The 25,996-nt window shown below is 44.8% G+C and overlaps 1 protein-coding gene across 1 annotated transcript in view; it reads right to left on the bottom strand.

Moving 5' to 3' along the window:
* Positions 1-25,996, bottom strand: part of mdga2a (MAM domain containing glycosylphosphatidylinositol anchor 2a) — a 338,648-nt gene that overhangs the window by 23,319 nt on the left and 289,333 nt on the right. Inside the window, exons 13-15 of the mRNA XM_072449239.1 lie at positions 14,515-14,535; positions 8,653-8,808; positions 2,248-2,409 (exon numbers count right to left, since the gene is read on the bottom strand). Of these exons, the coding sequence (XP_072305340.1) occupies positions 2,248-2,409; positions 8,653-8,808; positions 14,515-14,535 (339 nt within the window). The remainder of the gene's footprint in view (positions 1-2,247; positions 2,410-8,652; positions 8,809-14,514; positions 14,536-25,996) is intronic.

Here is a 25,996-nt window from a genome sequence, read left to right as displayed (position 1 = left end):
CAGGCGAAATTAGAAAATTGCAAAAACCCGCCATAGGCACTTGTCCACAATCAAGCGTATGTTGCCTTAACCTTTCTTTTCATGAGATTCCCTTTTTTTTTAAATTATATATTTTTTTTATTGATTTGTTTCTCATCTCTAACATTTTAATTAAACAAATATTTTCTCTGGCCCCGACCTTGTATGTCACATTTTTATTTCTTTTCATCTTTTCTGTTTTCTTCAGCTTTAAAAATAAGGGAGCGTCTACACTCATATTATTCCTCCGAGGGCCATATTCGAATCCAGGCAAGTAGCGGAGGGCCGGCCCGCAATCGTTGGTGAGAAAAAAAGAAAAACCCCAAAAATTAAATATCAAATAAAATGTCACTTTTCTGTCAAATATAGGCTATTGAATCTATTATTAAATTCATTTCACGTCATATTTATTAAGGATACAAGTGCAGACAGATGCCTGAGGGCAAAAAGGCTATAGCTGCGGCTCCTGAAACTGCCTAACGACCAAAAATAAAATAAAAATAATAATGATTTTTTGAAATAGAATAGAATAGAAATGACACAATGACTGGCTCTTTTCAGTGAGTTCAGTCACAATTAGATATTCCTGACAAAACATAACATTTAACCAACACAGCCAAAATCTCCTCGACTCCACCCGACAACTACACAACAACACAACCGCACCACCACACAACTACACAACCACACAACCGCACAACCACACAACCGCACCACCACACAACTACACAACCACACAACCGCACAACCACACAACCACACCACCACACAACCCGACAACCACACCACCACACAACCACACCACCACACAACCACACCACCACACCACCACAACCGCACCACCACACAACCACACCACCACACAACCACACCACCACACCACCACAACCGCACCACCACACCACCACACAACCCGACAACCACACCACCACACAACCGCACCACCACACAACCGCACCACCACACAACCGCACAACCGCACAACCGCACCACCACACAACCACACCACCACACAACCACACCACCACGACCGCACCACCACACCACCACACAACCCGACAACCACACCACCACACAACCGCACCACCACACAACCACACCACCACAACCGCACTACCACACCACCGCACAACCCGACAACCACACCACCACACAACCGCACCACCACACCACCACACCACCACACAACCACACCACCACACAACCGCACCACCACACCACCACACCACCACACAACCACACCACCACACAACCCGACAACCACACCACCACACAACCGCACCACCACACAACCGCACCACCACACAACCACACAACCGCACAACCGCACAACCACACCACCACACCACCACACAACTCGACAACCACACCACCACACAACCGAACCACCACACAACCACACCACCACAACCGCACCACCACACCACCACAACCGCACCACCACACCACCACACAACCCGACAACCACACCACCACACAACCCGACAACCACACCACCACACAACCGCACCACCACACAACCACACCACCACACAACCACACCACCACACAACCACACCACCACAACCGCACCACCACACCACCACACAACCCGACAACCACACCACCACACAACCGCACCACCACACAACCGCACCACCACACAACCACACAACCGCACAACCACACCACCACACAACCGCACCACCACACAACCACACCACCACACAACCACACCACCACAACCGCACCACCACACAACCCGACAACCACACCACCACACAACCGCACCACCACACAACCGCACCACCACACAACCACACAACCGCACAACCGCACCACCACACAACCACACCACCACAACCACACAACCGCACAACCACACAACCACACCACCACACAACCACACCACCACACCACCACACCACCACAACCGCACCACCACACCACCAAACAACCCGACAACCACACCACCACACAACCGCACCACCACACAACCACACCACCACAACCGCACCACCACACCACCACACCACCACAACCGCACCACCACACCACCACACAACCCGACAACCACACCACCACACAACCCGACAACCACACCACCACACAACCGCACCACCACACAACCACACCACCACAACCGCACCACCACACAACCCGACAACCACACCACCACACAACCGCACCACCGCACAACCGCACCACCACACAACCACACCACCGGACGACACCCAAATCCGGCCTTACCTATGTGCTTCCCGTACATGTGGTAGAAGAAGCCGAAGCAGTACGCCGGCGGGTTGTTGATGCCGTACGGGTTCTTGGGCGCCACGTTGAAGAGCGGGCTGACGAGGCGCGCCTGGTCCCCTTCTTTACGAGGCCGCGACGTCTCGATGTACATGTAGAAACCTGCCGGTGAAACGACATTACCGTGGTTACTGTACGAGCGCGTCGTTTGGGGTCGAGAGGTCACCTGAGGACGACGTCACGGGCGCCAGGCGGTGAAAGGGTCAGACAGATGTGGTAAAAATAACTTTAATTAGAGGTAAATACAAACATACAGAGCGCTTTGAAGGGGCCGGCCTCTTTGTAGCGTGTAAAATATTAGTCTTATTCGTTATTATCTGAGAGGTTTGACCCTTTCATGACACTGAGGCCGCTTCCCATTAATCAAGGAAACTACGGTGGCCACCCATAGTTTAAAACAAGCAATTAACTGGTCTAATAAAATACATAAATATAAATACATATAAAAAAAAAAAAAAAAATACAAACAAATATAAATAAATAAATATAAATGAATGAATAAATGAATACAAATAAATATATAATAAATATAAATACACATAAATACACATAAATAAACAAATACATATAAATAATACATTCAAAATAATAATACGTTTATTTAGTGCTTTTCAAGATACCCAAAGATGCTTATTGTGTTATTTAATCTTTAATCAGTCATTTTTGCAACTTGAAAAAAAAAAAAAACTCCTTTAAAGAGACACGTATGCTTTTTATTTGATCGTTATTTTACATTGAACCATATCATTTATCTAAAACAGCTTAAAAAATACAGCTGGGACTACTAAAACTGCAGAACTCAAATGCCTCTCCATACTGTAGCGAGCAGTTCATGTGCACACGGGTGTAAAACGGTGAGATTTGGTTCATGTTTTTATGCCATGGACAAAGCGGTACAATAATGACAGCGGAAATATCACATTTGTCTTTGTTTGGTCCATTTTTGTTTGTTTGAGTCCTGATGTAGACTTGATTTGGTTCTGTTCTAGTCCTGTTTTAGTGCTGGTCCAGCTCCGGTTCAGATTTATGAACCGTGATTATGTGAGAACGTGTGAAAATAAATCAAGTCTGGCACAATCGTAAGCTTCTGTAGCTGGCTTTGCTCCTCCATGTCATTCAAAAAAGGTTAAGTTCTCCGCGTCAAAGACTTTGATGCCGAGCCGTTGGCAGCCGGAGACGGGCCGGTTGGCGTGGTGCGGCCCCCGCCAAAGGGTCGCGCTCCCAAGTTCCAGCGATTGGCAGAAGTGCACGAAAAGGACGTGGTTTTCCTGAAGCCGGACGTCGACGATGCTTGAGAAGTACGAGAAGCGTGTGGAATTAGAAGCAACGTTCCAAGTCAACAAACGTGGTGAAAAGGTCAGTTTCCAGGCACTGGTGTTGAGAAAGTCACCTCGACTTTGGCAGAGCTGGAGAAACTACATTCCCGCATCGTGAGGCTAATATTTGTAATATTTGTGTGTGTAAAAGAGTTGTATGTGTACAAACGTGTCACTTATTCAACATGCTTCAATAGATGAAAGGAACTGTCTGTTTTTATCATTGCATTGTTTATATGAAGCCTATTCTATTCTATTCTATTCTATTATATATTCCTTTTAGATTTTTCTATTTAATTTAATGTATTTTTTTTTCATTTATTTATTTTAATTTTTTTTTTTTTATATTTTGTATATTTTTTGGCATTTTGCATTTTGTATTTTTTAAATATTTTCTATGCACAATTAAATCAAGAAAAATAAAACATTTACGTGAACCAAACCACACAATTTATTCGTCATAAATTACGTCAAAATCTCGTTTCGTCTCTTTCTTTTGGACCCAATCTCGACTTTACACCTACAGAGATGCCTGTAATGTTCCACGGTACGGCAACTAAACCATCTCCCCGGAGACAAGCGGCAGACACCACCAGGAAATTCCTGTGTTGCAACACAAAATAGGTACAGAGGTAAACAATAAAGAACTGATAACTTATAAAAAACTTTAAAAAACACTCTTAATAGAAAAGCTCTTATAAAAACTATAAAAAAAAACCCAAAAGCTCTTATATTCTTAATAAAAAGTAAAAATGATGAATGAAATGAATGAAAAAAAAAATTATATAAAATGTGTTAATAATATCACATAAGTCGCTCCGGCCAAACTATGAGAAAAGGTGCGTCTTATAATCCGGAAAATACGGTATTAAAGAAAATATAATATTTAAATTGTTGTTTTTGGAGATGTGCAAAATCAGAATAGCGTCCAGAATTACAAGAATTAAAAATGATTAACAAAAGAGACTATAGTGATTATTTCTGTCCTTTTGTGGTTTTATGTTCACATTTTGTGCGATACTCGAACCTCAAACAAGACGGTTACAGGCGCGTTTCAGCACAGTCCTGACGCTGTGGTGAAAATATCATCTGAATATTGTGATTGGAATATTCCAGAGCCGGCGTCGGAGGAGAAGCGTGTTAAACTGCCAGCTCGGACTGTCCTTTCTCACTCGCTTTTTAATCACTGACAAACTGATGTCTTCAAATAATCATAATTCCAGGACAGAAACTGAAGCATTTCCATAGCGAGTTTCCCTGTTTCTCATTCTATTGCTAAAAGAAATATCTTAAATAAATAAAAGCAATCATCCTTGTTCTTCGTGCAGCAGAAGTGTCACTTTTGTCGAGAATAAACCATGAATAAATCTGTTATATGCAAACGACAGAAGAATCCCAGAATCCAAATATTTGTCTGAATGAAATGACTTTGGGAAAGAAAATGTGTCGGGAAGAGTTTGACACGCAGAAAGTAACAGGTTTAATTATAATTCTAATGATCACGTGAATCATGGTTTCCAGTGATTAAACGAACAAAAATAACTGTGTTTTAAAGCTAAATGGAACTGAACCAGCTCAAAGAGACAGAGACGATGTTGCCACTTTGGTCCTCGATCGAACCCGAGTTCCATTTGTGCTGTAAATCTAACACATAATCTGCATTCTTTGTATTATTATTGCCCTTTAAACAGGCTCTTGAGAACCTTTAGGACTGTAAATGTAAATGTATCTACTTAAAACAGCTGCTTTCCATCAGGTATAAAAACACAGCGCAGGAGACTTCCAGAGACTTCTACACCTTTGACCTTTGGGGGTTTTCTGAGGCTCAGCAAAAGTCCTGACCACGACAAGCTGGAGATCTGGAGCTGGATCCTGGAGCGCGGCACTGTCCGGTTCAACCCGAGCGGTTCTGCAGGACGGGTCAAACGCAGAGGACAAAACACAGATGTGCCTCATCCTTAACGCTAAAGAAACAAGGTTCAAACTCCAGGAACGTTCTGGAAGAAGGAACAATGTCAGAAAAAGGTCAGAAGCTAAATTTAGCATAATGTGTGTGCGCTAAGGGCCACTAGAGGGAGTTTTTTATCCAGTGAGTTCTGTTTTTGTTTTCCCTTGAAAGTTCCATCCAAATTACATCAAACTTAGCAATCTCCATGGAGACAAGGAAGTGTTATTGTTGTTGTGTTTCCCCCCTGCTATAAACGCCTGTAAAAATGTCAAACGCCTGTCAAAATCCTAATGAAACCAAATTAATCTTAAATATTCAGAATTCTTCGCCGCGTTTTCCTTTTTGCAGTGCTTCTCTCCAGAGAGAATCTCACGGAACAGATCGGATAATTGCGCGATGGCGAGCGATGGCGAGCGTAATGAAATGCCGGACGTTCGGAGACCATTAGGCGATTAGAGGCGTTGCATTATTTACTGGCGGAGCCTCCGGCGAACACGGAGACGGCGCCCTTCGCCGAAACCCCCCCGAAGTCCCCCCCCGACCCCTCTCAAATCCCATTCCCCCTTTTATTCCTTCACTTATTGAGGAGCTGAATATGGAGCGAAACGAGCGCGCCGAATACCGAACGCCACGCGCGCACAACCTGAAGATTTTAGGTAACCAACGGCAACAGAACGAGGTCACGCTCAACAGGATATGAGCGATCGAGGATGTTTGTTGTAACGTTACAGCACTTAGAGCGACTCGTCATCAGAACAGAGCCAATCACGTTCATTTGAGAGAAACTTTGTGAAGTGTGAACTGTACTTTTTCGTGTTTTCCGTGTAAAAGTACGCAGACCTGTCGCTATCGTCACTACGTTCAGTAAAATACGGCGGGAACAGTATTTCCGGGGCTCAGTCTTTATCGTGTGGACGACGTGTGGCATTTGTACTCATTTTTGTAACGAGATTTGTTTGATTCTGCTTTTATTTATCCATCGCAGATCATGTTTGAGCAGTTATAGAAAAGTGGTTACTGGGATTATTGGGTTATTGTATCAGAGGCAAAGTACTTTTAATACTATTGTATATTGGGAATAATATCTTGTACTTCTAAATGTGTTATAGTGACAGGCCCATTCGTTTGTTTTAATCTACAAAAAAAAAGAAATAGGGTTAGTAATGACTGAACGTTTTTATGTAGCTGTCCTTTAAAATGAATGGGATTGAGGGTTTACACCAGTACCACGCTGTGTGTATAGTGTGTATAGTGTGTATAGTGTGTATAGTATTTACATATTTATATTCTCTAGTTGTGCATTCTCTCTGCGATAAGAGGAGACATGTATCCGTGGAAACCGGACTCTCAGCGTGTGCTTGTAGAGCTGAACGTGGCGATGTCTGTTGGCTGCAGGAAGTGAGCGCTGAGACCGAGGAAGTGAAAGTGGCAAAGTTTGTTGGCAGCAGGAAGTGAGCGAGCGCTTTTTTGCAGCGGTAAATGAACGTCCTTTAGGCCTTTACCAGGGAACGTACACCGTGGGGTACACTACAGGGTACACTACAGGGTACACCACAGGGTACACTACAGGGTATACCACAGGGTACACTACAGGGTACACTGCAGGGTACACCACAGGGTACACTACAGGGTATACCACAGGGTACACTACAGGGTACACTGCAGGGTACACCACAGGGTACACTACAGGGTATACCACAGGGTACACTACAGGGTACACTGCAGGGTACACCACAGGGTACACTACAGGGTATACCACAGGGTACACTACAGGGTACACTGCAGGGTACACCACAGGGTACACTACAGGGTACACTATAGGGTATACCACAGGGTACACTACAGGGTACACTGCAGGGTATACCGCAGGGTACACCGCAGGGTACACCGCAGGGTACACCGCAGGGTACACTGCAGGGTACACCGCAGGGTACACCACAGGGTACACCGCAGGGTACACTGCAGGGTACACTACAGGGTACACCACAGGGTACACCACAGGGTACACCACAGGGTACACCGCAGGGTACGCTGCAGGGTACACTACAGGGTACACTACAGGGTACACCGCGGGGTACACTACAGGGTAATAAGGCAAATATTATCACTAAATAAAGAACCTCAAGTGGAAGTTTGGGGGTTCAAACGCTGCTGTTGTTTCAGTTTGAAGACTTGTCACACAACGTTCCTGTCTGAACGTGTCTTTATTTTATTTATTGTATTTCCTGCATAAGTCGCATTTAGACTGTGTCACATGTGCCGGGAAATAAATACATATAAAACTGGACGCCGCTTTGCACAAGAAGTCAAGGTCCAGTTTTATATCAAATTAGCTATTTACAATAAACAACATATAAAATGATGGACACATATATTGTTTAATCCTAAAATGATGTAAATAAAGCTTTCTTTAAGAGCTTTTTAGTCTTTTCAAACATTGTTAATTCTTTTCATTTATCCAGGTTAGTGCAGCTAAGATATGGACTCTCATTTTGGCCTCAGAGGAGAGTCTATTGTACACGTTTATTCTGATAAGGGAAACCAGAGGGGCCCCCAGGGGCCCCAGAGGATCCAGGGCCCCCAGAGGACCCCAGAGTCCCCAGAGGACACCAGAGCCCCAGAGGACCCAGAGGACCCAGAGCCCCCAAGGTTCCCAGAGGACCTGGGGCCCCCAGAAGACCCAGGGCCCCCAGAGCCCCCAGAAGACCAAGAGGACCCAGAGGACCCAGAGGACCCAGAGGACCCAGAGCCCCCAGAGGACCCAGGGACCCCAGAGCCCCAAGAGGACCCAGAGCCCCCAAGGCCCCCAGAGGACCCAGGGCCCCCAGAGCCCTCAGAAGACCCAGAGGACCCAGAGCCCCCAGAGGACCCGAGAGCCCCAAGAGGACCCAAATTCCCCAGGGCCCCCAGAGGACCCAGGGCCCCCAGAGCACCCAAAGGAACCAGAGGACCCAGGTTCCCCAGAGCCCTCAGAGCACCCAAAGGACCGAGGGCCCCCAGAGCCCCCAGCAGACCCAGAGCCCCCAGAGGACCCAGAGCCCCCAGAGGACCCAGAGCCCCCATATACAAAATAAAGCTCACCCTGCTTGGAGCCGGTGCGGTCGCCGCTGGGCCCCGTGTTGGGCGTGTACTTGGTGTCTCGTGTGGCGGCGCTGTGCCGGGTCCAGTCGAAATTGTCGTTCTTGTCCTGAGTGAACATGCAGATGGGCTCGTCCTCGAAGCTGCAGTGGAACTCTCCTGAAGCAAAAGCAGAGAGAATCAGTTACAACAGAGCGTGAGGTGAAACAGATGCAAACGTGTGAAAGAGACGACGGAGCACGAGATGAAACAGATGCAAACATGTGAAAGAGACGACGGAGCACGAGATGAAACAGATGCAAACATGTGAAAGAGACGACGGAGCACGAGATGAAACAGATGCAAACATGTGAAAGAGACGACGGAGCACGAGATGAAACAGATGCAAACATGTGAAAGAGACGACAGAGCACGAGATGAAACAGATGCAAACGTGTGAAAGAGACGACAGAGCACGAGATGAAACAGATGCAAACGTGTGAAAGAGACGACAGAGCACGAGATGAAACAGATGCAAACATGTGAAAGAGACGACGGAGCACGAGATGAAACAGATGCAAACATGTGAAAGAGACGACAGAGCACGAGATGAAACAGATGCAAACGTGTGAAAGAGACGACAGAGCACGAGATGAAACAGATGCAAACGTGTGAAAGAGACGACAGAGCGTGAGGTGAAACAGATGCAAACGTGTGAAAGAGACGACGGAGCACGAGATGAAACAGATGCAAACATGTGAAAGAGACGACGGAGCACGAGATGAAACAGATGCAAACATGTGAAAGAGACGACAGAGCACGAGATGAAACAGATGCAAACATGTGAAAGAGACGACGGAGCACGAGATGAAACAGATGCAAACATGTGAAAGAGACGACAGAGCACGAGATGAAACAGATGCAAACGTGTGAAAGAGACGACAGAGCGCGAGATGAAACAGATGCAAACATGTGAAAGAGACGACAGAGCGCGAGATGAAACAGATGCAAACATGTGAAAGAGACGACAGAGCGCGAGATGAAACAGATGCAAACATGTGAAAGAGACGACGGAGCGCGAGATGAAACAGATGCAAACGTGTGAAAGAGACGACAGAGCGCGAGATGAAACAGATGCAAACATGTGAAAGAGACGACGGAGCACGAGATGAAACAGATGCAAACATGTGAAAGAGACGACAGAGCGCGAGATGAAACAGATGCAAACATGTGAAAGAGACGACGGAGCACGAGATGAAACAGATGCAAACATGTGAAAGAGACGACGGAGCGCGAGATGAAACAGATGCAAACATGTGAAAGAGACGACGGAGCACGAGATGAAACAGATGCAAACATGTGAAAGAGACGACAGAGCACGAGATGAAACAGATGCAAACATGTGAAAGAGACGACAGAGCGCGAGATGAAACAGATGCAAACATGTGAAAGAGACGACAGAGCGCGAGATGAAACAGAAGTATTTTTTGTTCAGTATAGCGCCTTTTTAGCAATTTTATTTGGCTGTTTTTGTCACATTTAACTTTATTTTTGATCTTCGACTGAACAAAACAGCATTTGTCCGTTTGCACAAAAAATAACCGACACTAATTAGTTTCCTTGGCTAACATAGCTAACATATAGCTAACATATAGCTAACATAGCTAACATATAGCTTTAGAGGAGGCTAACAACTACAAATCTTCTTTTAGCTTTATTAAAGGTTGTTAAATCTCTGAAGCTAAAGCGCAGCCAGTGAATTAAATACATCACTTTTCTTCCACTAGCATATTTTTGTTGGTACCTGTAATATTAATAAAAAAAACTTTGCTTAGCGCCATGTTCCGCAGCAGATGACCCAGGTTAGGGTTAGATCTGTGGAGAGGCCTTTCCCGCTCACAGTAAGAATGCATGTTTTTCATGTTTTTCTCTTTTTTTGCATTAAAAACAAGAACATTCCAATCAAAGTAATAAGCGCTCCGACCTTCCACCACAGAAGTTACACAGTGCGGCTTTAACGGGATCAAACTAAACTAAACTAAATGAAATTAAACTGAACTAATTTAAACTCAACTAAACCAAACTAAACTAAACGCCACATGATTGCGCTCTGATAAGGAACAGTTTCGTTTTTCCGGCGCAGCTCTCGTTTTCCGCGTCTCTACACGAGCGGAGGCGGAGACGGGGGGAATGTGACCGTTCCTGTTTATTCATGAGACGTCCCGCGGCGAGGGGTTTCCCAGGGGAGGACGCAGGGGCGCGGTAATTACCACACGCGGTGTTCTAAATAAAGAGGTGACCGCGCGGTGACTGCAGAACACGTCAGCGAGCGGTTCATCTGCCACCGACTCACACAGGAGCACCCGCGGTTAGGCTTGTGTTGTCAGCAGCACCTTTTTATTTATTTTATTTTGTTTATTTTTATTCCATTGATTTTTGTGTGTTTGTTTGATTTAATTTTCTATTTGATTTTGTTTTTATATCTTCTTTTATTACTTTTATCCTATTTATGCCTCTGTAGTCTTTTTCCTTGCTGTGAAGCACTTTGGAACCCTCTGGTTGTATAAATCGTGCTATATAAATAAAGTGGATTGGATTGATTGTCATGGCGATGACGGAGAAGGAGCTGAACCTGTGGGGCCCATAAAGACCCTTTGGTGGGACGGGGGGTTTGATGGCAGTGAGAGTGTGTATTTTGATCAGATATCACTCAATTATATTGGGCGTATTGTGATGATTAATATAATGAATTTGAACAAAGGAAAAACTATTTTTTCTTCATTTTTGTGGAGGTTTTGGTTAGTTTGGGCTCATGAGATAGAAGTTTGCCCTTGGAAACAAAATAAAAAAATATATCAAGAAATAATTGTATTAAAAATAAATAAAATAAATAAAATAAATAAAATAAATAAAATAAATAAAATAAATAAAATAAATAAAATAAATAAAATAAATAAAATAAATAAAATAAATATGTTTTATTATTCTATTCATTAAACTCTAAGGAAGGACATTCTAACTTCAGGCTGTTTTCTCAAAATGCAAATAAAAAAGAAAAAAAAGAAAGAAAAGGAAATAGCATCTTACATAATTTGTTGATTTAAAACAGACGAGGCAGTTTTTAAGACAGATATTCTGACTTCACAATAGTTTTTAAATTAAATGTTTTACAGGAATTGTCATGTTATCTATTTATGTACCGCATCATTTACCAAAAACTATACTTATATAAATTGTAAGCATTTTTATTTTCCTTTGTCTTAAAACAAATAAAATAAATAAAACCAAACTAACTGACGTGCCGCGGACATTCAAAGTTGTTGTAGTTTAAACCATTAGCATTTAGATTGAACGTTGATCACAGACTGTTTCCTTTTGCTGCAGTCGCCTCCATTAAACTGAAAACTCATGATCATGTTTAAAGTATTTTGCATTATCCAAGTATTCGCTTTCTAACCCTCTCAGCAAACCCCTTCAAACCAGTGACAAACAGCAGCAGACACTTGTACTCGTTCATTGTGCGGATATTTAATGATTATCTGGTCCTCGTTAGACAAAGTACAGAGGAAAATGTGAAGAATGGAGTCTTTTAGCTGCAGGAAAAATGAGCCCATCGTCCTTGAATGTTGCGTCTCATGCAATCAGTTTGGTAAATTGACACGCCTAGCCTCTCCTCCATCACACTCCATCTTGTACGAGTGGGTGCAGAGGTGGGCACCCTAAGTCACCTCCCGTCGCCGTGGGGGCTCCCGGGGGCCCGCGGGTGCATTTTATAAACCACTCAAGTGTGCACAGCACAAATGAAACTTTGAGGGGAAAAAAGAGTAATTGTGGAGTAGTGAGAGGTCGCCTCTGGATTTAGTAACAGACAAGAGCGATGCACGGAGGGGAAGAGATGGAGAGAAGGAGGAGAGAAGAGAAGGAGAGCAGCCGCGTCGAGACCTTCATCTCATCCATGACAACAAATGGCTCTAATAAAGTCTTATTTATATTTATATATAAAAATATATTAAACTTATCTATCTCTATGGAGACAAGCAGGTGAATGAAAGTAGGAGTAAGAACTTTCATGAGAAGTCATCTGGACACTTTTTTGGAATTGCTTTTTCAACATCTTGACTTCCAACGGGAAGTAATTTTCAATCTGAAGGCACTGGCCTGAGGAGCCAGATTGTCCCAACTTCATGAGCAGTGAAAAGACACAACACAATGATGAACACTAAACACCTCCTCATCCCCCTCAGCAGCAGTTGTGATTAAAGGAGTCATAGTAAAGGGCTCTGAACGCTTTGGGCACTAAACACAAACCTCCTCTAACTGGATCCTTCTCTCTGAGGCGGATCTCCTTCTCACTGAGGCAGATCTCCTTTTCTTTGAGGCAGATCTCCTTCTCTCTGAGGCAGATCTCCTTTTCTTTGAGGCAGATCTCCTTCTCTCTGAGGCAGATCTCCTTTTCTTTGAGGCAGATCTCCTTCTCTCTGAGGCAGATCTCCTTCTGCCTCGTCTCAGACTCACACTGCAGTTTGTGGACTCAAGCGCACAAACACACGCCAAGTCGTCTTTTTATAAACCCCAAACTTAACGTGGAAAATCCCGAGAAATGAGACCCCTGAGCAGTTTCAGCTTGACTCCTCCCTTAGGGGCAGGGCTAATCTTGCTCAGAGTTGTGCCTTCAGATTGAAAATGACTTTCAGATGGCAGTCAAACGACTTGATTTTAAAATCACTCTTGATTCTTACTGGTGGAGGGAAAGGCAGCGTTGACACTTTATTATTCCACAGTGGAACATGACACTCCATGTACTTCTGTATCTGTATATTTACTTTCTAACTCATATATTCCTTTCTGCCCGCAGGTCACAGCGCTGTTAGACAATACCACAAAAACACAATACTTCACAGAAACAGTCAAACAAGAAGCCATGTGTTCTGCTAAATATTCATTGATTTATTAAAATGTAGCTGCGAGCGCTCTGGAGCGGCGACCTTGAGAGCAGCAGGTAACGGCGCTAACGCGGAGCCCAGAGGAGGCGGAGCGTGGGCGGGCGGCGGGGTGATGCCCGCTCGCACAGGGGCCGGTCAGATAACTCTGCTAGCCTCGTTTCAATTGGCCCTTGCAAACACGCCGGGCTCCGCCTCCGCGAGCTCGGCTAAAGACGCGCTCGGAAAGGAGAGATCTGCAGGTAAAGTTCCCGCTGGGATTTGATAATGATGTCGGTGATTAGGATGTTTGTTGCCACGGAAATACAGACAAATAAACACACTGCAACGTGCCGCGGCCAAACAATGACTCGAGCGGGATCTCAAGGTAACAATTAACATTTTTAAGCATGCAGAGGCTGGTAAATAAAGAATACATTTGAGCAGGCAAACAACAACAATTGATGGCGCGCAATTAACGAGCGAATTAATGAGTCATGGCACAAATAACGACGCCGTAAGAACAGTCACAAGTCAAGTTTACGCGTGCAAAAGGCAGTGGGAGGAATAATAAATGTTTAATCCCACCACCTTTCCTAATGATAGCATTTGTAATTCCTTGTTGTGTTAATAACAAACAAATATATCCAACTAAACATCATTTTTATTGTTCGTCGATGTCCTGCTCAAATCTGATCATAATCGCCATGTTTCGAATCTTTACTGTGACGTGTGAGTGATTGTAAAGAGTATTATATGCATTTAAATATATATAGATATAAACGTATCCATAGTTCTGTGTCATTTTAGCCCTGGTTTAGTCTCATTTCATGCCACGTTTTGCCCTGATAAAGCGTGTAATGCGTCTCTGAGCAGGCCTCCCGGTGCGCAGTGGCGGCGGGTGAGCGATAGGGGGGCGCTGCGGCGGCGAAGGTGAATCGGAGGAGCGTGCACGGGAGGTACTTACTCAGGTGAGGGTTGATGGGAGCTGCAAGATAAAAGAGAGACAAGTGTTAGAAATGAGGCGAAAACGGATCGATCCAAACGTTATCGTGCGTTTAGAAGCGCGAAACTGTAAAGTATCTCCAGGATCAGACACGCGAATGAGCACAGCACTCACAGGGTTTAATCATTAGAAAACTTTCATCACTATTTATATAAAAAAGCACTGGTAATCAAGGTATATGTATGTAAAAAAATACACAGAGAGATACAAATAAGCTCTCATTTCATCCCAGAATCCTTTTAATCCCAATAAAATAACAAATAATTATAATAATCTCCACACTTTCCATTTCCATTTATATGTACAACAGGTATAAATACATTAAATAAAGTCAATAAAGTTGTAAAAACCTGTCATAGGCACAGTGTACCCTGCGGCGTACCCTGAGCGGCGTAACCAGAGCGGCGTACCCTGAGCGGCGTACCCTGAGCGGCGTACCCTGAGTGGCGTACCCTGAGCGGCGTACCCTGAGTGGCGTACCCTGAGTGTACCCGTGCAGCGCTCCCGTCTGCGCCTGATAACACCGGACACGTACAAACGCCAGCACTTGCAAAGTTTGCAGTTGTGCCGGAGCCTCGTAAAACAAAACAAAAGTGGCCCCTGGGACGAGCGCATATTTCCATCTGATATTAAAGAACGCTGCGAGCGCATTAGAGCCGCCTCCTCTGTCCTTGTCGGGGCTTATTGCTTTTTACATTCTGCGGCAGAACGGCAAACACTGAAGGAACAGCCCGGGAAATACACTTTGTACTTGTCTGAGGGGATGAAGTTCATATTAATGGTGCACAGTGGTCAAAGTACTGCATTTCATTAGTAAAAGTACAGAAACACCTGGTCAAATATTACTGTGGCTCAGTCCAGCTTAAGTACTGTAGTGTTAGTAAAATTAGTTACCTATTCAAAGTATATATATATTCAAAAAAATTAAATAATAATATTTAAGTGAAGGATAATTTTGCGGCATCAAAAATAATAAAATGCTGTTTATTTCTAAAGACGAAATGTTCAGTCCTGTAAAACGACATAAATGTTGTTCAAGATGAGTTAAGAAATACAAGAAACATATTTGGTTAATATGGGTAAGTTGGAGAACTCTGTTGGATTATATATTTTATAGGATATGTTTCCTATCTCATAACGTAAAGCAAGAATAATAATTAACAGATAATAAGCCCTGACAACCGAGTAAAGCCAAGCCACAAGGAAGTCTGCAGCGTCATAAAAGGCTTCCACAAAGTACTTTCTACTTGGACCGTGTCGGTGTAATCCCTCATTCGTCCAGGCGTGTTCCATAGTAGAAAAAGCTTCAGTTGTAGTCATCTGGACTCAGTTAGAAAAAATAGACGTTTCAACTCTCATCCAAGAGTCATTGTCAATAAAAGAATTTAGATGGAGAACTCCGATATTAATACTGTTCTGTGGTAAGACCCACCCATTGGGAGGAGCCTTCCTGAAGTAGAAAGAGTTGTTTGTTTCAACAGAAACTCCCCCCTTGTATCTACCGAGCTAGACTATTCAGAATTTTAATGGGCTATTAGAATCCTCTTTGTCTTTGTGAGACCCTGGCTCAACCACCCTGAGTACCTGATTAGCATCTAAATGTCCTTGTCCTGGTCCTCTACCTTTCCAGGGGTTCAGTATCCCATTATAAATAACAGGAAGATTAAACCTTAGCCCTCCATTTCTGTTTAAAGAAGGTCTTTCTTTTTTAACAAAAATAGCTTCCTTGACTCCTCTTTCAAACCTTCTTTTCTCCCTGCTTAAAACCTTCACCTCACCGTCTTCAAACGAGTGATTAGAGGCTTCAAGATGGAGATGCACGGCACTCTGAGGTCCTGAACTTGTATTTCTTCTGTGCTGATAGAGCCTCTTGTGTAGAGGCTGTTTCGTCTCACCTATGTAACGTTCTCTAAAGGGCTCAACTTTTCGGTCACCTCTAAACACATCCCTACAGAGGACTACATCACAGCCACTGAAACGGCAATTAGGAACAACAAAATTACTGAAACGGAGGCTGCAGACCTGAGGTTACGTGTCACAGCGACCCTGAAGAGTGCCAAACCACCGCCTTCAAATATCACATCTGAAGAGAGAAAAGCACTTTCAGCACTAGAAAAAGATCATAGCATCAACATCCTCCCAGCAGACAAGGGACGTGCACTGTGATTCTCAACGCAGCTGATTACGAAGCCAAAGTCCACACCCTCCTCGAGGACACGACCACATACGAGCGCTTGAAAAGAGATCCGACCAGTGGCTACAAGAAGAAAGTGATAGACTGTTTACATAGGCTGGAAAAAGAGGAAGCGATAGACCGGCCTCTGTATTACAGACTGTATCCTGGTGAAGCCATGCCTTGCATTTATGGCCTTCCAAAAATACACAAAAAGGAGGTTCCACTCAGACCCATAGTGTGCAGCACAGATTCCATCACTTACAATGTGGCCAAGCATTTAACAACTATATTGGCTCCACTTGTGGGGAATTCGGAACATCATGTGGAAAACACGCACAACTTTGTGGATAAAGTGAAACATCTCCAACTGGACCCAGATGACCTCATGGTTTCATATGATGTTGTGTCCCTGTTCACCTGCATCCCGACCACTGATGCAGTAGCAGCGGTGAGGATCAGACTGCAGGAAGACACCACCCTACAGGAAAGGACCAAACTGACACCTGAACACATATGTAAACTGTTGGACATCTGTCTGAACACCACTTACTTTCAATTCCGGGGACAATTTTACAGACAGATTCATGGGTGTTTCTATCCCTTATGTGTCTGGCCTGTCGGAAAAACTGCAGAGATTTTTTTAGACAACACGAAGTCCCTGTTTATTTTAAACCAGGAAACACTTTAAGACAAAAACTGGTTCACGCTAAGGACAAGTTGCCGACTCAAAAACAGAGCAATGTAGTTTATTCGATCCAATGCAGTGAAGAAAGCTGTAAAGAACGTTACATAGGTGAGACGAAACAGCCTCTACACAAGAGGCTTTATCAGCACAGAAGAAATACAAGTTCAGGACCTCAGAGTGCCGTGCATCTCCATCTTGAAGCCTCTAATCACTCGTTTGAAGACGGTAAGGTGAAGGTTTTAAGCAGGGAGAAAAGATGGTTTGAAAGAGGAGTTAAGGAAGCTATTTTTGTTAAAAAAGAAAGACCTTCTTTGAACAGGAATGGAGGGCTAAGATTCAATCTCCCTGGTATCTATAATGGGATACTGAACCCCTGGAAAGGTAGAGGACCAGGACCAGGACATTTATATGCTAATCAGGTACTCAGGGTGGTTGAGCCAGGGTCTCACAAAGACAAAGAGGATTCTAATAGCCCATTAAAATTCTGAATAGGCTAGCTCGGTAGATGCAAGGGGGAGTTTCTGTTGAAACAAACAATTCTTTCTACTTCAGGAAGGCTCCTCCCAATGGGCGGGTCTTACCACAGAACAGTATTAATATCGGAGTTCTCGATCTAAATTCTTTTATTGACAATGACTCTTGGATGAGAGTTGAAACGTCTATTTTTTCTAACTGAGTCCAGATGACTACAACTGAAGCTTTTTCTACTATTCTACTTGGATCGTTTTTTTTAGAACTGCAGTAGAGTAGAAAGTATTATATCATATTATATTTCAAATGTATTGGCGTCGAGGTAATAAGTACTCTAAAATATGAGTTAAGTTAAGTACAAATGTTTACAACCTGTATTTACTTAGTGACTGACCACAGGTGGTTCCCAAAGAGGGGATTGGGAGATGTAATTCTATGGTATATCTAATATATCTTAATTGAAAACAGAATGTGTATGTCAAAATAAGTAATATTATACAATAAACTAAAAACATAATTGTATTTATTTTATTTAATTTTATTTAATTTTATTTATTTTATTTATTTTATTTATTTTATTTATTTTATTTATTTTATTTATTTTATTTATTTTATTTATTTTAATTATTTTATTTTATGTATTCAATTTATTAAATGTATTTAATGTATCAAATTTATTGAATGTATTTAATTTATTTAATGTATTTAATTTATTTAATGTATTTATTGTATCATATATTATTATTTAGAGTTAGGGTTAGGAGGGTCAGTGCTATTTTGCTATTTTATTTTACATTCATCTGTTTTCTCAGACATTCACACACAGCAGTTTAAATGTTGAAACTATGATATTTGTGTCATTTGTAGGTTTATTGTAATTTACAGTGTCATTTGTAGTTTTATTGTAATTTACAGTGTCATTTGTAGGTTTATTGTAATTTACAGTGTCATTTGTAGTTTTATTGTAATTTACAGTTTCATTTGTAGGTTTATTGTAATTTACAGTGTCATTTGTAGTTTTATTGTAATTTACAGTTTCATTTGTAGGTTTATTGTAATTTACAGTGTCATTTGTAGTTTTATTGTAATTTACAGTGTCATTTGTAGGTTTATTGTAATTTACAGTGTCATTTGTAGTTTTATTGTAATTTACAGTGTCATTTGTAGGTTTATTGTAATTTACAGTGTCATTTGTAGGTTTATTGTAACTTACTGTGTCATTTGTAGGTTTATTGTAACTTACTGTACGGCGCTTACAAAAACAACCTCTTCTTCCTTAGCTGCAGAGAGCCAAAAATAGATTTGAATAATTACAGATGCTGAGAGGAGATTTGTGAAGAGGCTTGGTTTGAATGGAACCCACTGGTGTTAATTAGACAGCAGCTGCTCACAAGGACTTTGTCACGAGGACTTTGTCACGAGGAGGTCCAAGAGGAGGTCCACGATGGAGCAATGCCACTTTATCTTATTATGTTCACGTGGAGGAGTTTGGAGGACTGACACAGATGCATAATACACTTCTGTCAACAGTTTGATTAGCGTCGTGAAGCACTGGGGACAGTTAGACCTGAGATTCATCAACAACAAAAGTATTATATTGCAATTTCCCTTTATATCGTCTCTGAGAGTGCAACAAAACACAAACTTACAGTGTAATCTATAAAATAAAGAGGATAAAGTGATATTTTTGTACTTTCTTTTCTATTTTACACTACTACAACTACTACTGCAACTACTACTGCAACTACAACTGCTGCTACCACTACTGCTACTGCTACTACTACTACTACTACTACTACTACTACTACTACTACTACTACTACTACTACTACTACTACTGCAACTACTACTGCAACTACAACTGCTGCTACCACTACTGCTACCACTACTGCTACTACTACTACTACTACTACTACTACTACTACTACTGCAACTACTACTGCAACTACAACTGCTGCTACCACTGCTGCTACCACTACTGCTACCACTACTGCTACTACTACTACTACTACTACTACTACTAATACTACTACAATTACTACTACTTCTACAGTTCTAGTTTGGCAGTTGTTTATGTTTACATCTTTGCTTCCTGGTTGTAAAATCATGATGTCATACAAGGAAATGACATCACTGTTGTTCCTGTTGAACGCAAGGCCAAAACTGAACAGTGATTATTTTGATCATTGACACATAAATATACTGTTATATATAATATATAATATGATATAATATATAATAATATAATATATATTCTGCTGAATGAATGCTGAAAGAGTTGTAAAGATGTGTACATTTCGTGTAGTTTGTGTGTAAATTATGTCTCCCATTTCTTAATCAGTACATTGATAATTGAGATTATTTAAGTCACAATAGTAAAAAAATAAAAAAAATAAGATAAATATGAAAAACATTTTTCATAAAAATTTAGAAAAACACATTGAGTCATTTTAACTCAATTACACTCTCAATAATAATCATTAATCTGATGTTTTTGGTCGGATAAACTTTCCTTTATAAATCAGATTTGACAAAGATCATCACTCGACCAATCACAGCGCAGCATTGTGGGTGGGACGGAGTCAAAAGGACAAACCTAAACAAACACAGACTTTGGCCTGTTTTAGCAGATTTAAGGACTATTTTGTTGTGTAAAAACGTGAACATAGAAGCGCTTTGTGTGTTTGAGGACGAGGAAGAAGTCTGCGCTTTTCTCTGACTGGATTTAACGAGTCTGATTTCTCGGCCTGTTTCGCTGCTTTGACGCTTTGACCAATCAGATTCAAGCATTCGCCACAACGTTACGTCCTCTTCACGACCGCCCTCAGCGAGACTCAGAGAGACACGCATCGTTCTGGCGGCGCAGGCTGTGGATAATAAGGACAACTCTGAAAAGGGAAACGGTGAAAGAGCCTTCTTTGTAGGTCGTCACGGAAACGTTTTAAAAGCACTTCAACCGAAAGTTCCTGTATTCATAAAGAACCAGAGCGGGGATTTTGAGTTCAGGGCCGCTCGAGCGCGTTATGAACACGGGAGATGAAAAGATGGGGCCGCACAGAAAGCACAGACGGAAGGATTAAGGGCGAGCACATTAGATAGTTTACAGAAGGGCCGAGCACGTTAGAGTTTACAGAAGGGCCGAGCACGTTAGAGTTTACAGAAGGGCCGAGCACGTTAGAGTTTACAGAAGGGCCGAGCACGTTAGAGTTTACAGAAGGGCCGAGCACGTTAGAGTTTACAGAAGGGCCGAGCACGTTAGAGTTTACAGAAGGGCCGAGCACGTTAGAGTTTACAGAAGGGCCGAGCACATGAGCGAGTTTAGAGAGGGGCCGAGCACGTTAGCGAGTTTACAGAAGGACTGAGCCCCGAGCGTCCTGATCGCGCCGAGCTTAAAAACTGCGGATGTTCAGTCCAAGGTGACACCGCTTTAGAGCGACGAGCAGACTTCAGGCCATTTACTAAGCCAATAAATCAGAGGAATGAGTAATAACCACAAAGAGCGGCTAATCACCTCCTGTAACATCCGTCCTGTTCCACCGCTCAGAGGCAAACGTTTTCACACCAACTCTGATGAGTCAGTTTACCATCATCTCATGACTGAGAAGAAGGATGTCCAGGTGTTTGGGTCGAACAGAAATGAAAACTTCATTTTATAAATTAGATTATATTTTTGCAAACAACAAATGTGCCTTGATGTTCAGGTAATACATTCAAAAATATAATACAAAAAAACATATCTAATTTATTATATTTTTTCCCACCCAAAAACCCAACTTCAAATAGTGGTCCCACCCAGTCCAAAGTCTGTTACATTTGTCCATTTCAAGCTGAGTCTGGATGTGATTTGTTTCCATCTTCTTTTGTCATTACAATGTCAGTCCTTGACTGTCGGGGCAGGTCGAAGGGGGTCGAAGGGGGTCGAAGGGGGTCCGGTTTGGGGACCACAGGGTCTCATCTCTGCTGTTTGGTCTGATGGCTTCATCAAACCAGGACCTGCAGCAGAGCAACACCTCCAGGTGCAGGAGTTCAAGTCAATTCCAGGCAAAGCAAAGCATCGAAATGAAAAAAGCACGGCGACCCTCCTCGTCACATAGAGCAAGAATATTAAAAATTTTTGAGTAAAACTGATGACATAAGAAAGCAATGAATTAAAACATAAGTTATATCCAGTAAACACAAACTAGTCCAAACTATTCAAATAAAGAGTTCAAGTAACTAATTCTGACATGTCTTTTTACAGTGCAGCCTAACTTTCTTGGCGAGTCCATTAGCGTGTTGTTCTGCATTCTGTCCGGCTAACAGCGACGCTCAGTCCTCCCTCATTGATAATTTAAGACGCTAGCGCCGCCGCTAACGCCGAAAGGTCAAGGGTATATCCAGTTAGCCGCTCCACTTCACTTTTCGCAGAGTAAATACCGTTTTAACCTGACAGGAAGATTCATGGGCATTTCGGTGATCGATCGCTCCGCCGCTTTCTACATGCTACACATCGGCTAACGCTACGGACGCTACCATGGCCTAATGATTAATGGTCCCTCGCCGTTCTTTTGGGGCCGAATTGATTTTAATCTGACCAATTAAAGTGAGTAATAACAAATCATTGGTACGAGGAGGAAGGCGGGAGAGTGCAGGCAGTACATCTGAGCGAGAGCGCACAGGGTTTAGAGAGAGCTTTGGCTCCCGGACAAGAATGAGAACGTAGCGTCGCATTTTCAATTGTGGCTTGTAAAAAGTGCAGTGGAGCGCAGCGCCGCGGCCGATCCCACAGGGGGCGTAACCCGGGCCAAGAGCCGCCACGGGGTCCGAGAGAAAGACTCAATAGCCAAATCTACTCTGCGGAAAGAAGCTGCTGCAGCAATACTTAAAGTGCCCCCTACAGGCCGGACTCCTCATTGAGCTAAAATGCAGTTAAGATTGATGTATTTTAAATTTGGCTAAAAGTGACTACAAAAAATGTGTCCCAGAATAGCTTGTTTTTTAGGTTTATAGTTTTACTTCCTGTTTGTTTAGGTTTATAGTTTTACTTCCTGTTTGTCCTCTCCTTGAACCGACACCTTAACGTGGTGGAGGGGTTTGAGTGCCCGAATGATCCCGGGAGCTATGTTGTCGGGGGCTTCATGCCCCTGGTAGGGTCTCCCAAGGTAAACAGGTCCAAGGTGACGGGTCAGACAAAGATCGGTTCAGAAGCCCCCTATGATGACAACACGAACAAGGCAGTTTACGTCGCCCGGATCGGCGTCACCGGGGCCCCATCCTGGAGCCAGGCCTGGGATGGGTGCTCCATGGCGAGCGCCTGGTGGCCGGGTCTTACCCCACGGGGCCCGGCCGGGAAAAGCCCAAAAGAGCGACGTGGGGCCGCCCTCCCGTGGGCCCACCACCCGCAGGAGGATCCATAAGGGGCCGGTGCAGAGAGATCTGGGCGGCAGTCGACGGCAGGGGCCTTGGCGACCAGATCTCCAGACACAGAGACTAACTCTGGGGACATGGAATGTCACCTCGCTGGGGGGGAAAGAGCCTGAGCTTGTGCGGGAGGTTGAGCGATACCGACTAGATATAGTCGGCCTCACCTCCACGCACAGTTTGGGCTCTGGAACCCATCTCCTCGAGAGGGGCTGGACACTCCACTTCTCTGGTGTTGCCCGCGGGGAGAGGCGGCGGGCTGGTGTGGGCTTGCTGATAGCCCCTCAGCTCAGCCGCCACGTGTTGGAGTTTACCCCGGTGAACGAGAGGGTCGCGTCCCTTCGCCTTCGAGTGGGGGACAGGTCTCTCACTGTTGTGGCGGCCTACGGGCCGAACAGCAGTGCAGAGTACCCGGCCTTCTTGGAGTCCTTGGGAGGAGTACTGGACAGTGCACCGACCGGGGACTCCGTTGTTCTACTGGGGGACTTCAACGCCCACGTGGGCAATGACAGTGACACCTGGAGAGGGGTGATCGGGAAGAACGGCTTCCCCGATCTGAACCCAAGCGGTGTTCAGTTATTGGACTTCTGTGCTAGCCACGGATTGTCCATAACGAACACCATGTTCAAGCACAAGGGTGTTCATCAGTGCACATGGCACCAGGACACCCTAGGCCGGAGGTCAATGATCGACTTTGTTGTCGTGTCATCAGACCTCCGGCCGCGTGTCTTGGACACTCGGGTGAGGAGAGGGGCAGAGTTGTCAACCGATCACCACCTGGTGGTGAGTTGGATCCGCTGGCGGAGGAGGAAGCCGGACAGACTTGGCAGACCCAAGCGCATTGTGAGGGTCTGTTGGGAACGTCTAGTGGAGCTCTCTGTCAGTAGGGTATTCAACTCGCACCTCCGGGAGAGCTTCTCCCATGTCCCGGGGGAGGCTGGGGACATTGAGTCCGAGTGGACCATGTTCTCCGCCTCCATTGTTGATGCGGCTGCTCGGAGCTGTGGTCGCAAGGTCTCCGGTGCCTGTCGTGGCGGCAACCCCCGAACCCGGTGGTGGACACCGGAAGTAAGGGATGCCGTCAGACTGAAGAAGGAGGCCTATCAGGCCACTCTGGCTTGTAGGTCTCCGGAGGTCATCGAGGGGTATCGGCAGGCCAAGCGAGCCGCGGCTCGTGCTGTCGCAGAGGCAAAAACCCGGGCCTGGGAGGAGTTCGGGGAGGCCATGGAGGAGGACTATCGGTCGGCACCGAAGAAATTCTGGCAAACCGTCCGGCGCCTCAGGAGGGGGAAGCAGTGTCTCACCAACACCGTTTACGGTGCGGGTGGAGGCCTGCTGACCTCGACTGGGGATGTCGTCGGACGGTGGAAGGAATACTTTGAGGATCTCCTTAATCCCTCAGTCACGTCTTCCGAAGAGGAAGCAGAGACTGAGGACTCGGAGGCTGGCTCATCCATCACCCAAGCTGAAGTCACTGAGGTTGTTCGCAAACTCCTCGGTGGCAGGGCTCCGGGGATGGATGAGATCCGCCCTGAGTACCTAAAGTATCTGGATGTTGTAGGACTGTCTTGGTTGACACGTCTCTGCAACATCGCGTGGCGTTCGGGGACCGTGCCTCTGGACTGGCAGACCGGGGTGGTGGTCCCTCTGTTCAAGAAGGGGGACCGGAGGGTGTGTTCCAACTACAGAGGGATCACACTCCTCAGCCTCCCAGGTAAGGTCTATTCCAAGGTACTGGAGAGGAGAATCCGACCGATAGTCGAACCTGGGATTCAGGAGGAGCAGAGTGGTTTTCGTCCCGGTCGTGGAACACTGGACCAGCTCTATACCCTCCATCGGGTGCTCGAGGGTTCATGGGAGTTTGCCCAACCAGTCCACATGTGCTTTGTGGATCTGGAGAAGGCTTTCGACCGTGTCCCTCGGGGTGTCCTTTGGGGGGTGCTTCGGGAGTACGGGGTCCGGGGCCCTTTGCTCAGGGCTGTCCGGTCCCTGTATGACCGGAGCAGGAGCTGTGTTCGCATTGCCGGCAGTAAGTCAGACCTGTTCCCAGTGCATGTTGGACTCCGCCAGGGCTGCCCTTTGTCACCGGTTCTGTTCATAATTTTTATGGACAGAATTTCTAGGCGCAGTCGGGGGTCGGAGGGTGTCCGGTTTGGGGACCACAGGATCTCAGCTCTGCTGTTTGCAGACGATGTTGTCCTGATGGCTCCATCAAACCCGGACTTGCAACATGCACTGGGACGGTTTGCAGCCGAGTGTGAAGCGGCTGGGATGAGAATCAGCACCTCCAAATCCGAGGCCATGGTTCTCGACCGGAAAAAGGTAGCTTGCCCTCTCCGGGTGGGTGGGGTGTCCTTGCCCCAAGTGGAGGAGTTCAAGTATCTCGGGGTCTTGTTCACGAGTGAGGGAAGGATGGAGCGTGAGATCGACAGGCGGATCGGTTCAGCAGCTGCAGTGATGCAGTCGCTGCATCTGACTGTTGTGGTGAAGAGGGAGCTGAGCCGAAAGGCAAAGCTCTCTATTTACCGGTCGGTCTACGTTCCTACCCTCACCTATGGTCATGAGCTTTGGGTAGTGACCGAAAGAACAAGATCGCGGATACAAGCGGTCGAAATGAGTTTCCTCCGCCGTGTGGCTGGGCGCTCCCTTAGAGATAAGGTGAGGAGCTCGGTCACACGGGGGGAGCTCGGAGTAGAGCCGCTGCTCCTCCA

Source organism: Eucyclogobius newberryi, unplaced genomic scaffold (assembly GCF_026437365.1).
Source record: "Eucyclogobius newberryi isolate DKJ021-1_F unplaced genomic scaffold, fEucNew1.0.hap1 SCAF_1, whole genome shotgun sequence".
In the NCBI taxonomy this organism is placed as follows: Eukaryota; Metazoa; Chordata; class Actinopteri; order Gobiiformes; family Gobiidae; genus Eucyclogobius; species Eucyclogobius newberryi.
Note: the sequence above shows the minus strand (reverse complement) of the source record. Positions and strands in the feature narration are given on the sequence as shown.